The following is a 27820-nucleotide window of genomic DNA, read 5'->3' as shown; positions in this document are numbered from 1 at the left end:
ATTATTACACTTATTAGAAGAATGTCTTCAGGATATGTCAGTAAGCTCTGATTGATGATAATGGTAAACAGCTAGAATTTATGGAACATAAAGCATGCTTTGGTTACTCTCTTGAGTACACCGTGTGCATTCTTCTAATTAATTAAAATCACTATTAGCTAAGCAAGGCACACAGATGCTAAGAGGTTCCCAGAAGTAACTTGCTCATGGTCACCCCAGTGTCTCAGTAGTGTTTAGGACTCAGATCTGTCCAAAGCCTAAACCTTAAGTTCTAGGTCTAAGCAGTGGCTCTCAAACTTGAGTATGCATCAGCATCACCAAGACAGCTTGCTGAAACAGGTAGTGGGCCCCACCCCCAGAGTGTCCGAGTCTGTAGGTCTGGAGCAGGGCCCAAGACTTTCACTTCTAAAAATTCCTACGTGCAGCTGATGTGCTGGTCTGGGTACCAGACTTTGAGAACCACTAGTCCAAGCATTTTAGGTCCAGAATTTCAGGTGTTAGAATAATTTTCTGGTGATAAATGTCGAAAAAAAAAGCACTGCATTTTCCTGTTTGTAAGGAGGTAATACATTCAACCTTAAAGAGTCAATAATGGGACTAAGTATCTAAGAAAGAAGAGTTATTCTCCAGGAAGATGGGAGGAGATGGACATTCTAAGGACAGGAATGCCCTTTCAGGAAACTTGCAAAGGGAACAGAAAAATAACATAGTAAGATTCTGCTATCCAGTGTTCACAGAACATGAGTGGGATACTCTTGACTGTAAAATGGGAAGCCAACTTTTGCTCACCATATACATACCTTATTCAGTACAAATGTTTATTAAGAATCTCCAAAAGCTAGACACTAGGCATCAGGGCTACACTGATAGAGCAGATAAAGTGCCTGGCCTCAGGGAGCTTGTGCTTCAGAGGATGTACATCAGCTAGATAGACTGAATGATGGATACTATATTGGGTTCACACTTCGTCTCAAGAAAAAAATATATCCATAGACGTGATCCAGGAGTCAAATGGCAAAAGACCTGGCCTCAAAGTGAGTGTTAATTTCATTAAATGGTAGGTAAAAATTATTTTATATGCCGAGATAGGCTCTGCTTAAAAGACATTATTCCTCCAAACGTATTATTCAAGCCAGCATATAAACCTGTGACTTTTTCTAGGAGAAATGTTGCCTTCTTTCCCAAAAAGGGAGCAGTAGGGGTCGGGGTGGAAATAGTTTCATCATCAGAGGCACAGTCTCACTACTTCTGCTGAGCTCCAATTCGCAACCTTCTGAATGGTTTCCAGACTAAGTAATTTAGCAAAGTGATGAAGAAAAAATGGCCCATTAATCTTATGATGCGTGTTATAACTTAACTCTGGGTTTAGCATAGGAAAAATATTATTTGCATTGATTAGATGTATGCTTTATGGCTGCATATATTATTCACTCTGAACATTCTAAAATTATTAGCTGGGTTGACATGATGAACTGCACAGGAGTACTTCTAGATGACATCTCAATGTCATCTGTTACTCACATCATATAGGTCTAGGAATCAATATGTATTTTACTCAATATGAGACCTTATTCCAAACACCAAAATATGCCTGTTTTTATTCGATGGTTATCATCATGAAACTACCAGCTAAATATCATTTAGAAAATTCAAAGCAAGTAAATTACTGTATTAACTGTCCAACTATGATTATGACTTTCCTCCACTTATAGCTGAACCTAATATAATGATCTGGTCAGTCTGACTAGGAGGATTTATTCATTAATTTACTCAAATGTTCTGAGGTATATTTTGAAGGACTTAAATTATGGTCTGGTTTGTGGGATCCAACAGTAAGGGTGCAGGTTTATCTCCTACAAGCTCTGTGACCTTGCCCAAGTCACTTAGCATCTCTGAGCCTCACCTTCCTATTCTGCAAAATGGAAACAATAATAGAACCCAAGTTGTAAAGCTGAAGGAAAAAAAGTAATATGGTAATGTATTTTGGCACAAAAGAGCAGTTACGCTGATGGTCATTATTTGTGAATACTGTTGCTAAGATTATTGAAAACCTGTTGTGTGTTAGGTGCTGTTCAAGGACTAGAATTTTAAGACTGTTCTTCACCTTTATCCCAGTTTTACCTGCAAAGTTCTGCCATGCACTGGAAAAACATACTGGTATTTCTAGGGAAGGGGACCACTCAGGTGACATTTTTGTTTCACCAGGTAGATAAAGTATACAAAGGTTATAGTGTATCTTTTCAGTCCTTTGGACGTCTAGTTACCTTTCACTAGAATGATTCTAGTAGATCCTGATAGATACCTGAGACAAGGTCAGGTCAGTGATGTTGGTACCTTTTCTGGCTTAAGAGCATAGGGCAGGGCTTCCCTGGTGGCGCAGTGGTTGAGAGTCCGCCTGCCGATGCAGGGGACACGGGTTCGTGCCCCGGCCCGGGAAGATCCCACATGCTGCGGAGCGGCTGGGCCCCTGAGTCATGGCCGCTGGGCCTGCGTGTCCGGAGCCTGTGCTCGGCAGCGGGGGAGGCCACAGCAGTGAGAGGCCCGCGTACAGCAACAACAACAACAAAAAAGAGCATAGGGCAGAAACACAGGAAGAGAGGTCTTCCTTTTCCACCCTGTTACTAAGAACCCTCTCGAATAATGACAATCTGAAACAGATCACTACATTGTTCATGTTGTAGAATCAAAGCAGTGTACAAAGCAAAGAGCACTGGCCTCCATTGTACTTGCATTTCACTTGAGATTCACTTTTCTAGACCGTGGAGAAAGCAGATGTTCCAACACTTTCCAGGTACTGGAATATTACAAGCTGGCAATCTCCACCACTGCATGTTTGATCACACCATTCCCTGCAAATGGAATGCTGTTCCATCAAGGTCAGATTGACCAGTGCAAATACCTGATTTTATCGTACAGTCAGAACCAAATTAACTTACTGAAATTCTGCCCAGCTCAGGGTCTACCTTCTCTGTGAAACCTCCTGTGAGATCCCAAGTTACAAACAACTCTATCTTCTTCAGAAGACATTGTATACTATATAAGTAGTAATTACATATAAATATATGTATATGTGTGTGTATTTCTTTGTTACATTAAGTTACAGCTCCTGTGGTTTTTCTTCTTAACTAAACTGGACCCCCTTATCATCACAGTGGCCATGTACATCATTGTATCCTCCAAAAAATCCAGATAATAATATCATGGATTCAGTATATAGTTGTTTAATAGAAAACAATTAACTAACCACTGCAGAATACTAGTGTCTCTCAAGGTGTGTTCAGTGGATCATAAATCCTATGAGACAGTCCATGAAGGAAAAGATTTCAAATAAATTTGGGATCTGTTGTCCACTACATCTCCTTATCAGAGACTCATAATTCACAAGACTCGTGAAAAGCTCTGTAGCAAAGAAACTGTTGACTTAGTTTGACCCAGTATTTCTCTTACAAGAGTATCAGTTCTGGAGGTCAAGGACATTTTCCACCTCTAATACAACATCTCTACTGCCTAGTAGAGTGCCTGGCACTTAGTAGACACCTAATAAATATTTGAATAAGTTTCAACATACATTCCCCTTTTAAGCTATAGAAGAAAAACATAGTATATAGTAGATTTTGATTTACTTGGGGAGAATAATAATATGAATAGATAAATTTACACAAATCATTTTGAAGTATATATATTTGACAATACTTTTTTCCACAAATCTACACAATGGCACATTTAGTGGTGATAGTAAACAAACTACATTTGCTTCTGAAAACTTGCTAAGAAGGATGGCTACTAAAAACTACAACTTGAACCCAAAACAATTGATTTAGTTCATTGGTCCCCACTCCTTAGCAGTTTTAATATAGAAGAAAATAGATACATATATTTCTTTTCTGCCATAATATGACATCATATAAGGAATGCTATTTTATTAGCTAGAAATAAGATTTGCTTTTGTTATTTTAGTACATTTGATCACATAAGAATAATTCTAGATTTTTTCCCCTCCTGTGACTCTCATAGCATCCCCATCTAAAACAGACTTTGGAGATTTAGATCAAATGTCATATCAATTGTCCTAGACTGCTTACTATGTGCTTTCACTATAGATTTTAATGTCAATAGAGAAAGGAGAAGGAAAAGTCAGAGGCAAATGAAACAGGTGTATGCAACACCCCTCTCTACTACCGACATTTCTCAGAATTCTGGGGCAAGTTGCATCTATAAGGGGAAAGTTTTTCACCATGGAACTCACGGTGGTTGAACTTCTCATGAAGAATTTTTTTTCACTACTGAAGAAAAATATGTTTGATTTTACCATAACTGAAAAGTTCTCCTGTTTCTACTTCTGAGGTTTGCCCTCAAGACTACTGTTTACCTAATGGAATGGACTCCTATGCATGGAGGAAAAAGTGCACCATTTGAAGGAAAAGCTAAAGGAGGGATATTCAGGTAGCTCCTCATTCCACCAATGAAAACATACACATAGATTTTCCACTTTACACCTCATTTTCCCCCTTATTTTCATGATTTTGAAATGAATATGTAGGGTCTGATGAGTTTGTCAATAGTCTATAATTATTAGTGTTATTAAAATAGAATACAAATGATAAGTCATATGTAAAAATGCTGTGTGAATAAACTGCTATACCCCAAATAATACAAATGAGTGAATGGCAGTAAATACTAAGAGGGATTAACAACATAAAGGATATTAAAAAAATGATGACCGTATTTCATACTTATGTGTCTTTTTCTCTCTCACTTTTTTTTTTTTTTATTGCGGTACGCGGGCCTCTCACTGTTGTGGCCTCTCCCGTTGCGGAGCACAGGCTCCGGACGCGCAAGCTCAGTGGCCATGGCTCACGGGCCCAGCCGCTCCGCGGCATGTGGGATCTTCCCGGACCAGGGCACGAACCCGCGTCCCCTGCATCGGCAGGCAGAACACTCAATCACTGCGCCACCAGGGAAGCCCTTCTCTCTCACTCTTACTCAACTCCTAAATAACTAAGAGAATATGCTCACAAATGGTAAGCATGTTTTGGATGTTCGATGTGTGTTTGTGGGAAAGAACAAAAAAACACCTGCCTCAGTTAGGTCAAATATCATACAAGAGATGAATGAGATTAGAGTTGGGATTGGGATTTGTGTTAGTTACTCAATAGCTAACCAATCACAGATATGACAGTGTAGTGTAATATGCAAATATACTTTTAAACAACTTCTCTTAAGTTATCTACTGTCTGTAAAGACAATCACACTCAACTGCTCTGCACTTAACCCCAGAGCTTGTGAGTTAGAATCTCTTAGAAATAGGTACACGTTTCATTGCTTTGGCAACATTTACATGGCTCTGCATCAGGCAATACAACTGCTAAGATCACACTCTGGGAATTCAGGAAAGGCTAGTGTCCAGTTCTGGTCGTTCTACCACCCAACTGTGATCTAGGGTAAATTCCTGATAAAAAAAAAAAAAGAAAAGAAAAACCCTGAAGATGCTGAAACAGTATTTCCTACTTTACAGGGTCATCATGGGGATAAAAGGTCAGTAGGATAAAGTGCCTCTCACCCAGGAAACACTGATAAATGCTACTGATGCTACCATCATCATCATCATGACCGATCACGAACATATTGCCACATGGAAATTCAACATTCCCTGGGCCATTCACAACTCTCCTTTAAAGGACTCATATTCTATGTGGGGTCTTAACACCTTCAAATAACAGAAAATACAAGTCTTTACGCCTTTTTTTCTGTAGCTAATTTTGGCATCTTTCACCTCTGTCCACTTAACTGTTGGTTTAGCACATTCTTGTCACACAAAGAAGCTACTTCCCAAAGAGAGGAGCAATGTGTCAAGTGACAAAGACATTGAGTGAAGTCTTTCACATCCTAGATTGCCCACGGTACAGCTCAGCTGGTCTCTGGGTTGGAAGGCCTGGGTCTACTTTGCTTGTCTGTTACAGGGGAAGGGACATGGTCCTTAGCATGTGCTCTGTGAAACAGAGGCAGCTGCGGGTAGAATTATAACACAAGCAGAACTGGCTTCAATTCTTCCTTCTTAGGTCTTTTTCTTCTTGTTCAGCTGTTCAAGGAACTTGCCTGCCCTCTGTCCCTGCCAGGACGATGTTACGTCTGCCTGGATAAGTAGGTCATCATTGTGTATCAGGAAAGGTCTTATTTGTAATCATCAGGAACCAGATACGGCTAATTTGAGCAGAAAAGGAAACTTTTGGAAGTTTATGGTTAGGTCTCAGTAACTAGACTAAACAACCGAAAGCCAAGGCTATGCTATTGCAATTATAGGATCAGGCCAAAGTGATGTTGTAAGTCCTAGCTGGCCTTGCTACCAAGTAGGAACAGGAAACAGGAGGTTGACCCAGCACTGCTGGCCTTGCTTCTTTACATCATTTATTTGTAATTCAAAATCCAAGAGAGGGATGCAGTTGGCCAATCCGAGGTCGCCCGACTGTTTTCCATCTGTAAGGGAGACTGAGCATGTGAGTAAACAGTGTATCTGACATGTTCAGCTTGTATAACAAGAGGAAGGCTCTGTTTCTCACCAAGACCCACAAAGTGGAAAATTCCCCAAAGAGAAAGGAATTTCAGATCAGATGCTTGGAAAGTTAAAAACAACAACAACAAACAAATGCAGATGTGGAATTAAAGACATGGAGTCATTAAGAACCTATATGTGGAGTGATTCAGACCTGAGTTCACATCTGGAGCAAGCTACTCAATCTTGCTGAGCTTCAATTTTCTTTAAAGGAAACAACGTGGAAGATGATATCCACATGTAACTTGTGGTACACATGAAGGAGGGTAGTACAGTATAGGATGCCTGGCACATCCTATGCATTTGCTAAAACTACTAGTAGTACTATTATTATTGTTACTTATTATACAGTTTATTGTAGAAATTAACAGGGAGAGTATTAATAAATGTTAATACAGTGCTAAGTGTCACATTTATGATCTCAACTAATTATTTGTTGATTCAACAAACATTCCACATATCAGAAAATAACCTGTTTATATATATATATTTTTTTTTACAGAAGAAAAGAAACCCTGAGGCTTAGAAAGTGTAAACAATGTACCAAAAGTCACTCATTTAAGAGGTAATGCAATATTATTCAGCCTTAAAAAAATGAAGGAGATCCTTTCATTTGTGACAATATAGATGAAACAGGAGTGCATTATGCTGATGAAATAAGCCAGACAGGATAAATACGAATGATATCATTTATATATGGAATCTAAAAAGAAAAAAAGCCACACTCATAGAAACAGAGAAAAAAACTGGTTGCCAGGAGCTGGGGTGTGGGTGGGGAAAGAGGGGAAGACTGGTAAAAGGGTACAAACTTTCAGCTGCAGGATAAATAAGGTCTGAGGATCTACTGTATAACATAGTTACTACAGACAATAATACTGTATTGTATAACTAACATTTTCTGAGAGAATAGAACTTAAGTGTTCTTACCAAAAAAAGAAAGAAAGGAAAAAGGTGTCATGAGCTGTTAAGATGTATTAATTAACGTGATGGGACGGATCCTTTTACAACGCATATGTATATCAACTCATCATGATATACTCTTTGACTATCTTACAATTTTGTCAATTATACCTCAATAAAACAGAAAAAAAAAGAGGTAATAAAGAAGAGACTCCAATCCAGGATTATCCAGCTCAAAAAACTACACTCTTAACCGTTACAATATAGTATCCATCCATATGTTGTAACTGTAAAATGCTTAACACAAAGGAAACGTTAAATAAATGGTATTTATTCTAACTCTAATGCTTACTAGATATTAGTTATGTGGTATGCTTTACTTCCAACTACAAGGGTATAAGGTGCAAATTCTTGCTACAGAACATAAAAGCCCTTGTGGTACCCTGTAGGATAAACACAGTACCTGTAAATCTCTCATCTCTCAACCCAGAGTCTCCTCAAGTTGGAGGTCTTTACCCCCTTTATAATGTGGGAATAATGCCTTTCCCACATTTGCACTGGGCATGAAAATCCATACTTCCAGGTGTATACTGAACCTCCACTTAGCTCCTCGTCACCTTGGAATCACCAGACCAAAGATCATTTGTTCCATTAATATAAATGATGTAGGGATAGAAGTACAGAATATACAGAGAGTGTTGGAGGAATCCAAACAACAAGTCCTCCACACTCAAAACAAATTTTAGAGTTCCAAAAGTAAAGAGCAATGTTTGGAAATAAAACTAAAAATGAAACTAACATCTACAATTAGCCAAGTATTTATTATGGGCCAGGCTACTTACTAGGCACTTGATAAACATTACAGCTCATCTTCCTGCAGTCCTTCAAAGCATATAATAATGTTTCTATTTCATAGAGAAGAAAATTGTATCTAAGCAGGTTAGTGATTAGCCCAAGACCACAGGGCTAGGCTGTAAGAAAAGAAGGCCAAAATGGTGATGGATGTTATAACTAGAAGATTATGGCTAATCAAATAAAAATATTCAAAACGGTCCTAATGTATTATTAGGATTTCTTTAGAATAACTTGGGTGCCTTAGTGAATACAGTAGTGGTAGGCACTACAGTCTCTTTAATTTGCTAATAATACAAATCTACTTCAATATTCTTGGTGACAAGGAGCTAACTACTGATAAGACAGCTTCTTCAGTTTGGGGGCTACTCCAGGGTGAAATGCCAGAACGTCTTACTGCCTGCAATGTTACTTAGTTCTACCAGGGGGAATAAAGCAGAACAAGTAGCCACTGTTCTTGACAAATGGATACAGTTTCAGTTTTTCAAACTATGAGTGTCAGATTCATTCACTGTATCAGATAGATCTGTCAAATGGCTTTGCCCATTTACTAATGGATGGCACACTGCAGACACACGTTGGGTCAAAGGACTCAATGTCACCTCATTGATACTGTCATCAATATAATTTGTATTGGCATTTTGTCTCACCCTGACTTTAAGGACTCTGTGAGGAGATCCAAGTCTCCAGACCATGGACTGATCACCTCTGCTTGACACAGTATTCTCTGCTCATTTCCAGAGGGGACCAAGGATGAGCTCTTGTACTTCTGAGTCTATTCACCCTACCTGGCAACACATACTAGCTGGGCTGATTGGATCAAGCAGGAGCCCCGGAGTTTAAATTTCCAGCTGCATTGGAAGAAACAGAGGCTATGCCCCAATCCCATAACCCCTCACTTCTTACTGCTAGCCTATCCTAGGCTGTTCTTGCTGATAGGAGTACTTCATGCTAAAAATTAATATTGCTTACCTGATGGCAGTCACACAACCTCAAATGCCATTTTTATAAACAAGGCAACCACCAATGGAGTGTGGTTTAGGGTTTTTTCTTCTGTAGACCCTGCCTACCCTATAAAATCTCCCATTACTGCATCATGGAGACTATAATCCCTTTCCGAGGGAATAGATTCTTTCCAACCATAAGATGAAATAAGAACCTACATTTCCATACTGCCCAAAAGGAAATACATTGATTAGAAAATGCAGGAGAATGACTGATTTTCCACATTTGTTGTGTTCATTAAAGGGTTTTTGAATAGACTTGACAGTATTAAAGAAGTTCAACACAACAAAATAAAAATTAATAAATGAAGAGAAAAAAATTGCATAAACAACAAAATAAACACATTGATATATAAAAGGTTGTTATACATCGATGAAAAATGGATGCCATAAAGTCACAAACTAAAAAGTATTAACAGCCAATAAAGATATGAAAATATGTTCAACCTTGCTATTATTAAGCAAAGAAATACAAATAAAATAATTCAGGTGTCATATTTTACTGACTAGAATGACAAAGTTTTAAAAAACTTGATAATACTGGTATTGATATTGATAATACTGGTACTGATGAGTGTGTGTAAGAAACCACACTGGATGTGGTAGAAATAAAAAGCACGGTAACCTTTCTGGAAGACAATATGTCAGTATGTACCAGAACTGACAACCAGCCATTCAAGTTCTAGAAGTCCATTCTAAGGAAATAAACAAATGCTCAAAGACATATGAACAAGGATGCTTGTCTCATTGTTTAGCAAAGCAAAACAGGAATAATCTAAATGTTGAACAGTAGGGACTGGTTAAATAAATAATAGAATGCTGTTCAACCATTAAAAATGATGCTGCAGATTTTTATTAGGTGATGAGTAATCATACTTATATTACTAAATAAAAATGTTATAGAACTGTTTTGTAGTTTGATATAATAATTAAAGGTATTTTATACTTGCATTGTATTTATATGCACACCGTCACAAAAAAGTTTCAAAAGATACCCTCAAAAATGTTACAGAGATGATTTATCAGAAATGGGATTTTGAGTTATTTTTCCTTTTTTCTTTAAATCCTTTCAATTTTGGAGTTTCTGCAATGAGCCTGTATTATTTTTACAATTAAAAATATTTAAATTCACAACAAAAGGATCTAAATTCCTCCAGTTTTCCATTTATTTTCTACCCTGGCTCAGGGTATTTGTGTAAAAAAAAAAAAATCAGCTTATTTTCTCTTTTGTATCAATCTAAATTTACTTTTCATAACTTAACTATTTTAGTCTGGCAAAAGTTTCACACAGGAAAATTGTTAAGGTCTGAGTATTCTATTACCTTTAAAAGCACTGGAAACTTTGAAATTATTTCTTTCAGAATTTTCATATAATACTGAAAGGCGGTGGGGGGAGGTAGCAAAATGAAGGGAAATAGATAGTAGTAGTCAACTTCAATTAAGAAAAAGCAACGAGAGGCAGTTTGTACTCTTTTGATACGGCAGAAGCCCCATGTGTCAACTCATGCTAAAAAATGTATATATACACACACATATATATGTTTGTGTGTATTATATGTATATGTGACACACACACATAATTAATCCACAGTCTTAGGCTAATCACTCATTGTGGCAGAAACAACGAGCTGTTGACTACACTTTAATTAGCTCCTGCAGCCTGTAGAGGCATCACTAGGACCAAGATAGGAACAACATTCTCCATCTCCGCTTGCATCTGAGTATGGTTCTATCCCAAAGAATGTGACCAGAGGTGACCTGAAGAGTTTATGTCTGAAGGATAACGAGTTGATAATTGTAGCTTGCAGCTTCCTCTCTCCTTTCCTTTTTAGGACAAACGTAGAGCCACTCGATGAAGGTGGTGGGTCCCTGAATAACTGAGCAGAAAACTGACCCTCAGACCACCAAAGTCCATACTACACTCCTGAGTGAGTGAGAAATGAACTGTCCATGTGTTGCTCCACTGAGGTTTAAGGTATATTACTTAGTGTTTAACTAATGCATTTTTTCTTTAAACCTCAGTTGCCTTCTCTGTAAAATAAAGTCTTTGAAAAGGATCCACTGTAAGTTTTTTCCATTGCTGATGTTTTTATCTTAGTTTTTAATTCTCAGAAACTTTGCGCGCATTTTACCTTTTAAGTTAGTAAGTCTACTTTTTTTCCCACAAAGACGGGTTCTTCAAGTTATGGAGAAGTCATAGCAGACTGTTGCTTCAGTTTAAGATACGCATTCACATATGAGATGAGAAGGGTGAGGACCCAGAGAAACGCCTTTGACAGAGGGGAGTGAGAGCATACTGAAGAATGTTTAGTAATAAAGAATTCAGACGGGAGAAACGGATGGGTTACATCTAACAGATTTGCTCAAAGGAATTCTGGAAAGGCAAATATGTGAAAATGGATAGCAAAGACATGAAATGCCTTTTGGTTCCTAAATGGATTTCATTTCAAAGACGTGCATATTGCAAATACATGTACCATAACACTTCTCTGTCCACTTCTAGAATTTTCTAAAGTCTCACAGAACATCTGCAGAGAGAGGATGTCATTCCAAGATAATCGACTGCAAGTGACTAAATTAAGATAAAAATGTCCTTAACCTTGAACAGTTTTTAAAGAGATTTTAGAAGAAAGGAGCCCTCCAGGGGGTTGTATAACTATATAATTGTACCCTTTCTAAAAGGCTATTTACAGATACATAATGTTTCCCCTCCATTCTTTAAAGTAAAATATAGGATAAAAAAAATAGTTTGGGGATAATATTTGTTTGGGACAGCAGGCACTGCTAATCAGTACCACTCTCTCCTTATTCCTTACTATCAGAGCCCTGGTTTAGGAGACCCCATTATCCTTAAGGCTAAGGTGGCCAGTTTAAAATCCGAGCTGATGAGATCTAAGTGCAAGTCTGCTGACCATCTGTGGTAAAAAATTTGCTCTCTGAGTTAGACACTGCCTTTTTTTTCTTACTTAATTTCTTTTTTTTTTTTTCTTTTCTTTCTTCCTGCCCAAATTGTTGGAACACTATTGGAGATTCTGGGGTCACTTTGAAGCTATGTGGACGTGCTAGAGATGTGGAAGCTGGAAGAGCGAAGCAACCCAGTCCCCTGGTGATGCCCTTCAGCAGCTGGACTAACACTAGAGGGACTATCTCCAAACTTCCTGCTACCCGTGGAAAGTAAGGTAAATCACTCATTCACTTTCCGTTACCTACTAACTGATCCAGAACTCTAACCTAAGGGTTCTAGAACCCTTCTCAGTATCCCATAGTCATACTCATGTTCTGGACTCCTGATCATCAGACTTGCTTACAGCAGATGTATGGGGAGGGCGGGCTCTTCTGGAAGCCCTCATACTTCCTCCCCTACCCCCACCACACACAAATAATGATCTTTATGTCCACTCATCCTTCTATCTACACTCAGAGGCCAGGGCCCCCAGGAAGGCTTCACTGACAACACTTTACTCCTCTCTACAAGCAGAAAGGGTAGAGGTGTGGGCTCTGGAATCAGACTTCCTAGACTTGAATTCTTAATCTGTTACTTACCAGTTTAGGATGTGGGCAAAGTAGTTACCTTCTCTGGACACCCCTGTAAAAGAGGAACACTAAGTAGCACCTATGTACCTTACTGAAAGGATTAAATGAGCAAATGCAGGTAAAGTTCTTATCATTTTTTCTTGGGTCAATCAATTCTAGCTGCTATTGTTACCTTTGGCTAATTTAGGGCAGAGTCCCTTTGCCCTCCTTTGGTTCTCTGGGCCCGTCTCATTCACAACACACACAACCGCATACTGCATTCACAACACACACAACCGCATACTGCAGAGTTTTGAAAGGTGGTTCTCAAAATGTGGTCCCTGGGCCAGCAATATCAGCCACACCTGGGAACTGGTTAGAACTCTGGCACTGGAGCCCAGCAATCTGTGTTTTAACAATATTCTCAGGCAAATCTGATGCACACTAAAGGTTGACGACAACTGAGAACATCTGTCTCAGACTCTCCTGGAGGCATTCACCAAAAATAGAGTTACAGGACCTTACACCTGACCAGCTGGAGAAGGGGTCTAGTAATTGCCCTGGTTATCATGCTTGTCATGATTTTTCAGCACATAAATGTTTGAGAATCACTGCCATTTTGAATGTGTGTTTTACTTGTCTGTTTTTCCAGTGGACTTTACTTCCTTGCAAGGAAGGTTTGTGAAGATTTGTTGCTGTTGTTTGCATTATTAGTTTTATTATGCTAATTCTAGAATCTCTGGTGCATAGTGCAATCTCAGGCAGGAAGTAGTGGCTCATTAAAACAGGTATCCCAAAAGTCTTAGTAGAACTTCAAGATTAATTCCTTCAGGAAGAGGTAAAATTGTCATTAGATGCAGATGATATGATACTATATAGAGAAAACCCTAAAGACTCTACATGAAAACTACTACAACTGATAAACGAATTCAGCAAGGTAGCAGAATACAAGATTAACATACAGAAATTGGTTGCATTTCTTTATACCAACAATGAAATATCGGAAAGGGAATGTAAAAAAACAATGCCTTTTAAAATCACAACCCCAAAAATAAAATACTTAGGAATAAACCTCACCAAGAAGGCAAAAGACTTATACGCTGAGAACTGTAAGACATTAATAAAGGAAAGTGAAGATGATTCAAAGAAATGGAAAGACATCTCATGTTCTTGGGTTGGAGGAATTAATATTGTTAAAATGCTCATACTACCCAAAGCAATCTACAGATTTAATGCGATCCCTATCAAATTACCCATGACATTTTTCACGCAATTAGAACAAATAATCCTAAAATTCATACAGAACCATAAAAGACCCAGAATTGCCAAAGCAATCCTGAAGAAAAAGAACAACGTTGGCAGCATAGCCACCCCAGACTCAGACAGTACTCCAAAGTCACAGTAATCAAAACAGCGTGGTATTGGCACAAAAACAGACATATGGATCAATGGAACAGAATACAGAGCCCAGAAATAAACCCACACACCTCAGTTAATCTTTGACAATTAATCTTTGACAAAGGAGGCAAGAATATATAATGGGAAAGAGACAGTCTCTTCTGCAAGTGGTGTTGGTAAAGTTGGACAGCCTTATATAAACCAGTGAAGTTAGAACACATCCTTTCACCATACACGAAAATAAACTCAAAATCTCTTAAAGACTTAAACATAAGACATGACACCATAAAACTTCTAGAAGAGAACACAGGCAAAATATTCTCTGACATAAATCATACCAATGTTTTCTTAGGTCAGTCTCCCAAGACAATAGAAATAAAAATGAAAATAAACAAAGGGGACCGAATCAAACTTACAAGCTTTCGCACAGCAAAGGAAACCATAAACAAAATGAAAAGACAACCTACAGAATGGGAGAAAATATTTGCAAATGATGCGACCAGCAAGGGCTTAATTTCCAAAATATACAAACAGCTCATACAACTTGATGACAATAAAAGCAAACAACCCAATCAAAAAAATAGGCAGAAGACTTAAAGAGACATTTCTCCAAAGAAGAAATACAGATGGCCAATAGGCACATGAAAAGATGCTCAACACTGCCAATTATTAAAGAAATGCAAATCAAAACTACCATGAGGTACCACCTCACACCAGTCAGAATGGCCATCATTAGAAAGTCTACAAATAACATATGCTGGAGAGGGTGTGGAGAAAAGGGAACCCTCCTACAACACTGTTGGTGGAAATGTAGTTGGTGCCGCCACTGTGGAAAACAGTATGGAGGTCCCTCAGAAAACTAAAAATAGACCTACCATATGATCCAGCAATCCCACTCCTGGGCGTATATCCAGACCAAACTATAATTCAAAAAGACACATTCACCCTGATCTTCACAGCAGCAATATTCACAATAGCCAAGACATGGAAACAACCTAAATGTCCATCAACAGATGAATGGATAAAGACGATGTGGTACATATATACAATGAAATACTACTCAGCCATAAAAAAAAGAATGAAATAATGCCATTTGCAGCAGCAACATGGATGCAACTAGAGATTATCATACTAAGCAAAGTAAGTCAGAAAGAGAAAGACAAATACCATGATACCACTTATATGTGGAATCTAAAATATGACACAAATGAACCTATCTATGAAACAGAAACAGAATCAGAGACATAGAGAATAGACTGGTGGCTGCCATGGGGGAAGCAGGTGGGAGAGGGATGAACTGGGAGTTTGGGATTAGCATATGCAAACTGGTATATATAGACTGGCTAAACAACAAGGTCCTACTATAGCACAGGGAACTATATTCAATATCCTGTGATAAACCATAATGGAAAAGAATATGAAAAAGAATGCATATACATATGTATAACAGAGTCACTTTGCTGTACAGCAGTGATTAACACAACACTGTAAACCAAGTATACTTCAATAAAAAATAAGTTAATTAAATTTTTAAAAAGATTAATTCCTTCAGAAGAACAAGTACTACACATTCACAGAAAAAGCACCCTTTGAAAGTTTAAATTTTTGAATTTCTTTGCCACTTCCTTAGTTTTGATCATCTTGGACAATACAGTTTTAATATTGACTTTTAAAAAGAATTGTGTTTCAGTGTTTGCTATCCTTAGAGAGACAGAAACAGATAAGTACAACTAAATACTTATTTTTCAAAAGTCTCAAAAGTATAAGGGAAATGAAAGTAATTATATCTTCAAATGATTTTGGGGTATGTTTCTAATTTCATACTTCTGATGCGATTCAAGATTAAAACTGTATTAAGACATTTGAGACATGCCGCATTGGTATTAAATGAATTTAATTTTGTGTAAAGTGGCAGAAATATTTTCTTCAGCAAACATACCTGCAGATATAAAATCACAACCATAAATCTATAAAAAAGCAAGCTATTGAATGAAATCTGATTGGTTATTTCCCTGCAGTATGGATCTGCTAATAATTTAATTTACTACTTGCTAACAGAAGCCAAAATTTAAATATACATATATATATATATGTGTGTATATATCTATCTCTTCAATTTTAAATCATTCATATATATGAACAAGTATACATAGACATATATAACAATTGTTCATATATATAAACAATTTAAATTAAAGAAAGTACATCTGGTGGCCTATTTTTCCCCCCGATTTCTAAAGAACATCATATTCTATTCTAGGCAGTGGAACGTCAATCCACCTTAAGGGTTGTTCAATGAGCATATCTGAGAAACCACTGGTTTAGCCAATGATGTACTTATTGAGGGAGGCCCTAGTGCCACTGTCAAGAGCTTATCCACAGGAGAGATAAGAAGGTACTTGTTTGGTTTGTGAAAAGAAGGAGTAGTGAGAAATGGCAGGTAGCTGCAGGCTGATGACACGTGATGTCCGTATATATGTAGAACCAACACACCCATAATTGCACCCATTTTCCATACCCAAATCCAAAGCCTTTATATCATTAATCCCAGGCAAAAACGGTAAGATTCATGTGTGTTACTATCCCACGGCTTCAAGATGCCTATAAACTCATATGAGTATGTCTTAGTTTTATCAGTGGAGGACAAACCAGGCTTCTATCACCAAGCCCCATCCCATAACAGGCAAACCAGTCCAAGACTTCTCTGAGTGCTGCAGGAGAGTCTATGGAAGGGGCGCTCACTCCACTGTGATGCCGAAAATGCCTTTGCACAGAGCAAACATTCAATACATGCTGAGTGAATGAATGAGTGAACTGGCTCATTTCAGGGAAATTCCATTCAACAGGCTGGCATTCCTTCCTACCCATCTTAACTGTTAAGCTTGCCATCAGACAAAAATTTAATTATAAAACGTTAGAGCTGAGGAAATTTTAGAAACTATCTACTCTCCAGAGGTATACAACTTTAATTTCGTGGTAAAAATCACTAGGAGTGATTTAGGAGTCTATCAGACCTCAGTCCAAATTCCACATCTACCATATTTTGGTGAGCAAATAACTACTTCTGAGGCTCTGTTCCATGTATGCATTATGGGATATCATAATAATACATACATTAATTGTATGACTATCAGGGGATGAAATGACACAATCCATTTGCCATGGTCGGCTAAGTAATTTGCCCCAAGTAAGCACTCAAGACATTAGCCAATATTAATAGCGTAGAGATGAAAACAAAACTCTGGGACTGATGCCTATCTTAGTGGCCCCAGTGGTCATAATGACTTTCTTCCATTCAGCCTGCTTTCTTCTCACTAAGATTAAGGAAGAGAAGATGAACAAATTAGGAATAACAATTTGAAAATGGTTTTATACTCCCTGAATGAATGGAATTATAATAAAATGATTCATGAGTTCTGCAGAAATATGATGAGACTTTAGATCTTTATGTTAGTTCTCTACAAAACCAACTGATGGCCCTAAGATGTACCTTCCCACCCAGCCCCATCCTTACCAGGATCAAACATCATTGTAAATGGAAAAGTCAACCACACATAATCAACAAGCTAAGTTACAAGCCAGTGAAGTCTCAGAGCTTTGATAGAGAAAATTCAGATTTATCATTATATGTAAAAATAAGATGATATGAAGAACTCAATCTAAAAAATATTACCTGGAGATCTATAATCTCTACAATAGTGCTATAAAAAGTAAAGAGCTAGAAATCTATTTAGATGGTTTTCCTTATAAGAAAGCACTTTCTGTATAACTTTTAATGTACTATTGATGAGAACAATTCAACAAAATTCAAATAAATATCTGCAGATGTCGTACAAGAAGAAAAGAACAGAGTTAGATGTGACAGGGGATAACTGGACTTCAGGATGAGTAAGACCCTATACTTGACCTCAATAAATTAACATGAAATACAGTGGATGAGTCATGTACAGAATGTCAGCATTCTAAAAGGCCAAGCTAAGTACCAAAAGGAACACGTGGGGACTCTTAAGAAGGAAATAAAATATTGGTTAGTTGATTACGAAAAGGCAGAAGGGAGTAGGTTCCCTTTGGCTGCTCTTTGAAGAGATCACTTCCTTTCCCCCCTAGTCCTGAGGCTAGGGTGGCATGGGCAATAGAGGAATGTGGGGACTGAGAATCATTTCTACTCTCACCAGAGTGGCTGGAAGCAGATTTTCTTACCAGGATGTAGTAGTATGCTAATATTTAAGGGTTCTTGAGGTCAGAGAGAAGGGTTTGAATACTCCAGCTCCATCTCTTGCTGTGGGTCAAGTTTCTTACCTTTCCAACACCTCGGCGTCTTTATCTGAAAATTGGGGACAATGATAATGTCTCCCACCTGAGTGTGAGAACTATATGATACAGTGCATACGCAGGGCTAAATTTGGTGCCTGGCAAACAGAAAGTGCTCAGTACGGCAGGCGAGTGTAGTGACAATAAAGGCAAAGATGACGGGGGTAGTGCCGGTGTTGCTTCTGCCCCCAGAACAGGCTCTGACTGGGAGAGAGTTAAAGCACCTTTGGGTTCATGGGGGTTTATATACAAGCAACGGTTGATCAATGTGAGCTGGTTGTCCAAATGATTATGTGCAATCTAAGAAAAAAATGGGCCTCGGATCTGCTCAGCTACTTAATAATATTAGCAGCGGTAGTAGTCAAAGAAGCTAAATTTTATTACGTGTTTATATGCCAAACAACGTGCTGAACGTTTTAAAAGGATTTACTCACTTATTACAACGAGGCTATACGCTAGGTCCTGATAATGTTATTCGTCTCTTTCAGATGTTGACTGAGCCTCAGACGGGTTACAAAAGCACCTAAGATCCCCTTGTCAGTACATGATGGAAATGAGTTCAAATCCAGCCTGTCTGACTTGTTCTTAATCACTAAGGTATGAAATTAAGCATGTTGTCCTTTGCCTGATTCTCCTTCTGAGGCCTGAATATTTCACTTAGCTCTCTGAGTGCAGAAGAGAGAAAATTCTCTCTCCTTGACCCAACTTGGCATCAAAATCCAACTCCCCTTCTCAAAATGGGTTGCTTCAACGAGCAGCAATGAATGCCGGGTCGTGAACCAGTCACCTTGATGACTAAGAGTCAGACATTACGGAAAGAAAATGCTCTGTGACAAACCTACCCTTGTACAGAAACAAGACAGAAATGGGGGGACAGGACAGAAGATAATGGAATAAGGCATAGAAAAACAGCAACTGGCATCGTGATAGTAATAATAATAATAGAAGTAGTAGTAGTAGTAATAGTAATAATAATAGACTTTACTATGCTCTAGGCATTGTATTAAGTGCTTGGTGTAAGTGACTTCATTTTAACATTGAAAACAAGTCTATGGGGATGAAATATTATTAACATCATTTTATAGGCAGGAGTATTGCGGTTCAGGTAATCAGGTAAATTGCCCAAGCTCATATGGTTAGCAAGTGGAAAGCAGAGATTTGAACCAGCACCTACACTCCTAACCATTATGCTGAAGACGTAAGAATTCCAATGGTCTTTCCCCATAACCCACTCCTGCACTCCAGACTTAAATAGTCCAAGATCAAGAGAGAGCAAGCTTGGAGTTGCCACTCTTCAGTGAGTGTCAATCATTTCAAAACACTGTATTTGCTAACAAGATGCAGTTCCTGTGATAATCTTCTCAACCAGCTATCAAGAAACAGGAAGCAAAGATTCAAGTAACAGTATGTTCCTACTTACGAGGAAGGTGGGACAGCACAGTTGACACTGGGCTTAACTGTTCTGAAAACGTGGTCCCAGTAGGCATACACGCTGGTACATTTTCCCCACCTACCAAATACAAAAGAAGTATTTCATTTCCATGTTGCTCTTCAAAGTTCCACCTCATTCGTGCCTGTCATTCATCCTCTGGCCTCTTCCTGTCTCCATTTCTGTACAGAAAGGTGCTGAGTCTCTGCTCTCGGATACGAAAAGGGTGTGTTAGGAGAGGGAGCCATGGTACCTCGATGTCCTTTTTTTTTATCTTAATTCTATTATGCCAACTCCACTGAACTTAATTAGAGTGAATACAGAATTACACAATTACCCTCTGTTCTAGTCTTCAGATGTTCTATTTTGATAAAATTTACGACATGCTGCTCTCCCCTTGAACACCAGATGAACGCTAGAAATGGATGTGTGTTGACATAAAATCTGTTATAATTACAATTCAAGTATAGCTTACATAATGATAGTGTTAACATAAAATTATAGATGTGTAGAGACAACGTGGTCATGCATTTTTTAGTATAAGTACATGCTTAGACCAATATCTGTTAGCGGAATGAAGATGGAAGAGAATTTTGGTTAAGCCACAAAGGCTGTTTAAGGACTTGGCAGATAGCTAAGGGGAACTCAAAGATCAGTAAGATATTTCCCCTGCCATGTTTGCAATTGCAAAGTGAAGGGAAGATGTGAAAGCAAGTACCCCTATGGAAATTACAAGACAAGTACATTTTTTTCCTTGAGTACCTGGGTAAATGCTTAAATTCTAATGTATATCAGTGATGCAAATTTTCAACTGAGTTTGATAAATCATAAAATAATAATTATACATATATGTATATAAAACGGCATGGAACTAGACAGTTCAGAATTACTTCTAATTAAAGAGGTACCCTATGACAACTAACTTAAACCTTACAAAATATGGTTCCAAGTACCCTATCAGAGTGAAAAGCAGGAGACTGAAAGGTTTAGTGTAAATGTTTGTAGTCATGGTGTCTTAACTAAAACTACTGTGTCACAAATACTATTAAAATAATTGTGACATTTTATTCACTTTTACTGCAAACAACAAAACAAACTATAGGTATTTTTTCATTTCAGGTAATTATTTTAGCTAACAGTTATTAAATGTTTTGAGAAGACACAATGCTAATTGCATTACTTCATTTTATCTGTAAAATAGCGCTTCCATGTAATTATTCTTAACATCTCCATTGTATTAAAGTGTATCTCTAGTTTAGACCTTTCTTCAGAACTGCAGACTTGTGTATCCAACTGTGTACTCAGCATCTCTACTTGGACATCATGAAAACATCTCAAATCTTATACCTCCAAAACTGGTCTTTAATCCCCCAAACATGCCCTACCCCAAACTTTTTCCATCTTAGGTGACAGTAACCACACCTTTCCAGTTCCCCAGGCCCTAAATCTCGAATTCACCCTTGACCCCCTCTTCCTTTCCATTCTTGCATTCAATCTACCACGAAATGCTGTCACAACCTTCCCAATGTGCCACTTCTGAGAATTACCAGCCACTAGCAGCCTGGTGCAGGCCAACAACATAGACCTTGAGGATCCTGTAGTCGCCTCCTGAGATTCTCCCTGACTCCACTCTCTCCCCACATCCTCAAGACCACAGATAGAGTTATGCTTTTCAAACAAGAGACAGTTCATGCCACACCTCGGCTAAAATCCTGCCCCTGGCTGCCTACATTTAGAGTAAAACACACAATGCATGTGATGGCCTCCCAGGACTCACCCAATCCATCCCATCACATATCCGACCTCCAGCCCTCCTGCTGTCTCTTCCTCCCCACTGACTAAGTCAGCCAGGGTGGCCTCCTTGATATTCCTCCAAGCTGCCCGGCATATTTCTGCCTTACAGTTTTGGGACTGGTTATTCTTGCTCCCAGGGAGTGGTCTCTCCATCATACATTCTGACAACTCCCTCACTTCAAGTCTTTGCTCAAATGTCAACTTATAAAATCCACCCTGACTACCCTATTTAAAATCAGAACCTACCTGTACACTCCTCCAGCACTCCCAACCCAAGCCTCTTCAGTGAGCTTCACATCCTTTTCCTTATCCCGTAGCGCCCATCAACCTGTGACAAAGCATAGAATTTATTTATAACATCCGTTTCCACACGAGAGTGTAAGGAGGGAGAAAGCATGCAAGAAGGAGCACGCAGGCAAACGCTCTTGTCTAATTTATTCATTGATACGTCCAAGCATAGAGAACAGGAAGATGCTTAATAAATAGTCCTGAAAAAGATACAGATGAGGAAACTAGTAGTAAAGCTCAGAAAGTTTAAGTAACTTCCTCAAGGTTCTAGAGCTAGAAGAGGGTCACAGTAGAATTCACACTTGGGGATGTCGAACTTCAAATCTCTTAGCCTCTCTGCTGCCTTTTTTTTTTTTTTTCTTCTTTGCGGTACGCGGGCCTCTCACTGTTGCAGCCTCTCCCGTTGCGGAGCACAGGCTCCAGACGCGCAGGCTCAGCAGCCATGGCTCACAGGCCCAGCCGCTCCGCAGCATGTGGGATCTTCTCGGATCGGGTCACGAACTCTCAACCACTGCGCCACCAGGGAAGCCCCTCTCTGCTATCTTAAGTCCATGCAATTCAGGATTTGTTTTAATCAGTGCCATGGAAATTCTCACTCCACTGAATAGGATCACTAAAGTCTTCTCTGTCTAGATTTATATATATATTTTCCATTTAAACAAAGGAAACAGAAGAGGGGAATTCATCATGGGTTATTGTGGTAGTTTTACAGCAATTTTAGCAATAATGACATTTAAGTAATAGTGATATTTAATGATAGCATAATAATAATAAAATAATAGCTCTTAAATGTATTGAAGACGAATCGCATGCTAAACTCGGTGCTAAAATATTTCCATGTATATTTTGTGCAAAATTCTTATGAATATTCTATCAGATGAGCTTGATGTGTAACTCCACCAGGCATACTTCTCTTATTCCGCTTTCAAAGATAAGGAAATTGATGAGAAGTGTGGTAACCGTTTGATCAAGATGAGACTGGTAATAAGTTGTGAGTATGAATTTAAATTCAGGTCTAACTCCAGAATTTGATTCTCAATCCATACATGAAAATTCTGATAATTCCTTTGATAAGGGTATGTTTTCTCCTGAAAACATCCCCCATTATGTCTGCCTGTGCTCATACCTTCAGGACACAGTCAAGTTTGAAACATGATAAAAATGTTTAAATAGTGTGCTTTAATAAATGGAAATATCTTCATCTAAACAATAACACAAAAAGGCAGGCTGAGCCCTTTGAAGTGGCTTCGTTGCTATCTTCCATCCAGAACAAGAGAAGGAATCAACAGCTGCAGAGTAAAGAAAGCATGAAACCCAGAGATGGAGGATTCTGTAAATGACCAATTACAAGACTATTAAGCCACACTTTTACAGCAAGAGGCAAAATATTCCATTAAACTGAAAATTCTTCTACCCCTCACTCCAAGGCCCACACAAACATTAATGTTGCATTTATTAGGATGTATTTCCTGTGCTCTATCAACTTGACTTTCAGCAACTGTATTAATACAGTCCTTTCGCTTTGCACATATATCTGAATGATGGATTCCATTACTGGAGTTTTGTAGAAAGAGTGGAGTGAATGAAGTAAAGTTTGGGAAGAGCCATCATAATCCATAATGATGGGCACTGAATCAGGACAAGAAGAAACCTCTCTTCTCATTTATTTGAATGAAAATTCTACTATATATTTATTGCCTCTGTACAGGGCCATCTGTTGAATAATGGAAAACAAGCATCTTTCATTTGGAGGTAGGATTTGTGTGCTCAAGTTTCGATGGGCCTGCAGAATTAATCTTGTTTTAGAAATGAAATAAAATGTAATTTCTTACTGTAAGTAGATGTGGTTAAGCAACTGGCAACTTTGATGTCTTTAAATCACTGCAGTTTCAGGGTAGGCAAATCTATAATTATTTCAAGCACTTCTTTATTGGTGCAACAATTGAGCAGTGTACATAGTGGTCAACAACCTGGGCATTGTCAGACGACTCTAAGTTTGAATCTAGACTTTGCCACTCACCAGCTATGTGACTTTCAGCTATGAGAATCACTTTCTTCAGCTTTACACTGTGGATTATTATATGCCCTTTGCAGAACTACTGTAAGAACTAAATGTATATGGGCACAGTGGCTCATAGTAAGGGCTCAAATTAGTACTGTGGTCACGACTAGTAGTACTGAAAAGAAATTAGAACTTCTATTCTCACAAAGTGGGATATGTGTCCCTTTATCATTGTAATTTCATATCATTTTACTTTTGACCTTATAATTTAATAGCTTGATCCAAGAAACATTTAGCAGTAAATATAATTGAAAGAAGATTACCTGTCAAACATGAAATACTGTAGTATCAAGTGTGCTGGCACAATACTCTTCTCAGATAATTAACCTGTAAAAATATGTTATTGTCTTCTTTTTAATTGAGCACATTGAACATATATATTTACTGTGCCAATTGGCGAAAGGTCCATTAATTCATCAGTCTAACTATATGTTGCATAAACGTCTTCTAAACATAATCGTATATGTATTTTATTTGTTGGGAAAATGTGTTTGAGATTGTTCTTTTCTGCCTATTTAAAGTAAAAGAGGGTGAGAAGTAGAGTTAGGCTTAATGTACTTTGTACTCCATTATGCCATGAAAATGCTTCTGTGCCCTGGAGACAACAACAAAAGATTTGCTTTAATGACAAGAATCAAGTATGTTCTAAAGCTTCCAGGTAGGAGGCGTATAGGTTGCAGTTTATATCAGAAGTCTATGCTCTCTCTCTCAACTGCGTCTAGATGGGAAAGATGTGGTCACAAATGCTTCAAGGTGATATAGTAAATGTTGGAAAAGAGGGGGGTAGGAGGCAGAGTTTTGAATATCTCAAACCTGAGCTAGAAGGATTTTATTTAAAGAAAATAGCGGATATGATTTTTCACTTAAGGAAGCAAACCTGACATTAATGTAGGAAATTAGCTCTTTTACCTATGATGCTTTCAAATGCACATGGCTGAAAACAAATTCAAAATAGTCAAAGGAAATTTAAAAACAAAAACCAAACAACAACAACAACCTCAACAAACAAGTACTAGAAATTCAGGGATGCAGCCATATTCAGATACAGTTGGATCTGGACGTTCCAGAGTATCAGCAGGGTTCCAGCTCTCTCTCCATCGCTCAGCCCTGCTTACCTCTGCAAGACTTTATTTTACAGAAAGTCTCTCCTTGTGCTGGATGGTCACTGGGAGTCCCAGAGTCATATCTCCCCAGCTTAGAAATTCCAGAGAGAAAAGACAATTTTTCCATTTTGCTCTGAGACAAAAGTCCTGGGGAGCAGTCTGATAGACTTAGCCGAGGTCAGATGCCTACCCATGAGCCAATCACCTGCTTTACTGGAGTTCAGTCCCTGGGCGACTCATCCCCGGGGCCCGTCAGGAGGCAGGATGGCATTATCTGGCAGTTCTCCAAGAAAAGCCTGCTGTTTTTGTAAGATGAAAGGGGAGAGGACATGGTTAATGAAACCTGTATCTGCTTCTGTAAAATCCACAGAATCTTACTCCCTGTCCTGTGTCGATGACCATGCAGTAAGCTGACCCAGGAGGTCATTTTCCCCACAACAGTCTTTATATATATGACTAAGGAACACACTGGTAAAAGAATATGGGAGAAAGTCTGAGTATGACAAGTCAGCTAGACTGATATTAACTAAAAAAGCTGTGTGAAAATATCCTTAAAAAGTTGCCCCCAACTCAGTCAAAGTCCAAACTTGGAGCTGGAAATACAATGTCATGGAGTTTGGATAAGAACAGGTTTTCTCCAAGCTGAACTATGACACAGAGATTAGCGACTTCTAGAAACTATACTTTTCCAAAGAAAAAACATCACATGAGAAAAATGAGGCCTAGAAAAAATAAATGACTTAAGGTAACATAGCTAATTAATGGCAGGACTGAGACTAGCGTATATACTTTGTGTAATTGGGTTTGGTTTTTTTGTTTGTTTTGTTATCACTTCAAAACGAGACAAACTTAAAGAAAGGAAACACAACCAAAACTCAGTGGTTGGAAAAGAGATGGATGTGAACGCCCACTTGTTCCTTACGTATAAAGTTACCCCTCGCAGTGTTTTGGAGGAGAAAACACTGGCTCTTCCCAACGTTGGTTACATACACAAAGATTCCAAAGACAAGACAAGTGCTTTGCAAACAAAGTAACCAGAACCAGCTCAGGCTTCCCCGCGCCGGGTCCTACGTTCCACGGTCAGAACCAACTGTATCCCCCCGGGGAACAAGGTGATTCAGAAAAGCTGGCGTCTTCAGAGAAGGGAGAAAACTTAGCCGGGAAGAGAGTCAGGAGGAAACTTGCTCAGCTTCTTGCTGGGGTCTGAAACGATCCCAATAGAGTCCTTAAACCCCTCAGGTTTCCCCAATCAAGCACCCTTGCCTCCAACCTGGGCCACCCCAGATCTGACTATCAGACGACAGAAGTCTGCGGACGCACGGAGAGCTGACCACCCCACGAGAGGGACCTACGCGCGGCCGCGCCCACTTACCCGCCGCTCCCCGGGAGAAGGGAGACCAGTCCGGGGTCCAAGTCCTGGGCGTGACCGACTCGCCCCTCTCCGGGCCCGACTCCAGCTCACCTCGGCGCGGCCCGCCTGGGCGCCGCCATCTTGACCACGAAGGGGGCCTCGCGCCGGAGGCCCCTGAGCGGGGGCCCTGAGCGGAGCCAGAGCACAGGGGAGGCCCAGGTCGGCGCCCTACGTCCCCCGCGCGCTCGCGCCCCGTCCACGAGCGACGAGAGTCCCGCACGCAGCGCCCGACCCAGGCTTCCGCGGAACCAGCGCCCCGTGCAGCCCGCACCGCGGCTCAGGCGGCGCCGAGGGCGGCCCGGGCGGAAGAGCGGGCGCGGGGCACGCGCTCGGTAACCTGGCAACGCGGAGCAACCCGGCGTCCCCGGCGAACCCCAGCCCTCCACCGCGAGGAAGCACGGACCCCCGCACCCGCCGCCCAGCCCTCGCCGCCCCTCGGTCGCTCCGCCCACCGCTGCCCGCTTGCTATGGTCTTTTAAATCCATGATACAACGTCTATAAGTAACAAATCTGTTAAACCCTAAATGTTTATGATATTCAAGTAATCCATTTTCTGAATTATTCTTGAAGATAAAACATCCAAAGACTTCTTAATTGTATGGGTATACATACATAAAATACACGTGGAGGTAACTTGAGGGTAAGGGGCTAGGTATTATAAGGGGCTAGGTATTATTTATCTTTTTACCTCGGACAATGTTCAGAATGGTGTTTTGTACCTAAGAAGCACTCATGTGTTGAATGAATCAGAATTGGTTTGCCATTACCCACTGCCTTTATCTCACAGTAACAGAAACATAAAGTGGGCAGAGCAGAAACGACGGCAAATAAATTGTCCTCTTAGTCACAGAATGCAGTTTCTAGAACTTAAAGAATAATTAGTCGATTTTGAAATAATTTTGTTTTACAAAAATTTCGTAAGATTGAAATACTCTAACCTTAAAGCTCTCGATCAACTCTAAAGGAGGGCTTTAATTGGCTCTTCCTGAGTCAAGTGTTTATTCCTGGGCCGATAACTGGGGCCATTGTCATAATAGAAAGTGTGATTTGTTACCAGAGAAAGAGGAAAGTGACGCTGGGCTTGCAAGATATTTATATCTTCAGCCAGAGTGCATAGGATCTGGAACTTAATTGGTGACACAGTATTTGTTTGAGATTATATGAATGAAAAATCTTTGTGTAAGAGTGATTAATCTAAAACTTGG

General features: G+C 39.2%; 1 protein-coding gene across 1 annotated transcript in view; it reads right to left on the bottom strand.

Annotated features, from left to right (window-relative positions):
* Nucleotides 1–27100, bottom strand: part of LOC309835247 (uncharacterized protein) — a gene marked incomplete at its 5' end in the record, with an annotated part of 88889 nt that extends 61789 nt beyond the window's left edge. Inside the window, 3 exons of the mRNA XM_082674662.1 lie at nt 19949–20038; nt 26577–26742; nt 26807–27100. Of these exons, the coding sequence (XP_082530788.1) occupies nt 19949–20038; nt 26577–26742; nt 26807–27100 (550 nt within the window). The remainder of the gene's footprint in view (nt 1–19948; nt 20039–26576; nt 26743–26806) is intronic.
* Between the last annotated feature and the right edge of the window lie 720 nt (nt 27101–27820).

Source organism: Grampus griseus, assembly GCF_964374135.1.
Source record: "Grampus griseus genome assembly, chromosome: 17".
NCBI classification, from domain to species: domain Eukaryota; kingdom Metazoa; phylum Chordata; class Mammalia; order Artiodactyla; family Delphinidae; genus Grampus; species Grampus griseus.
The sequence above is the reverse complement of the archived record's forward strand: the minus strand, read 5'-3'. Positions and strand labels throughout refer to the sequence as shown.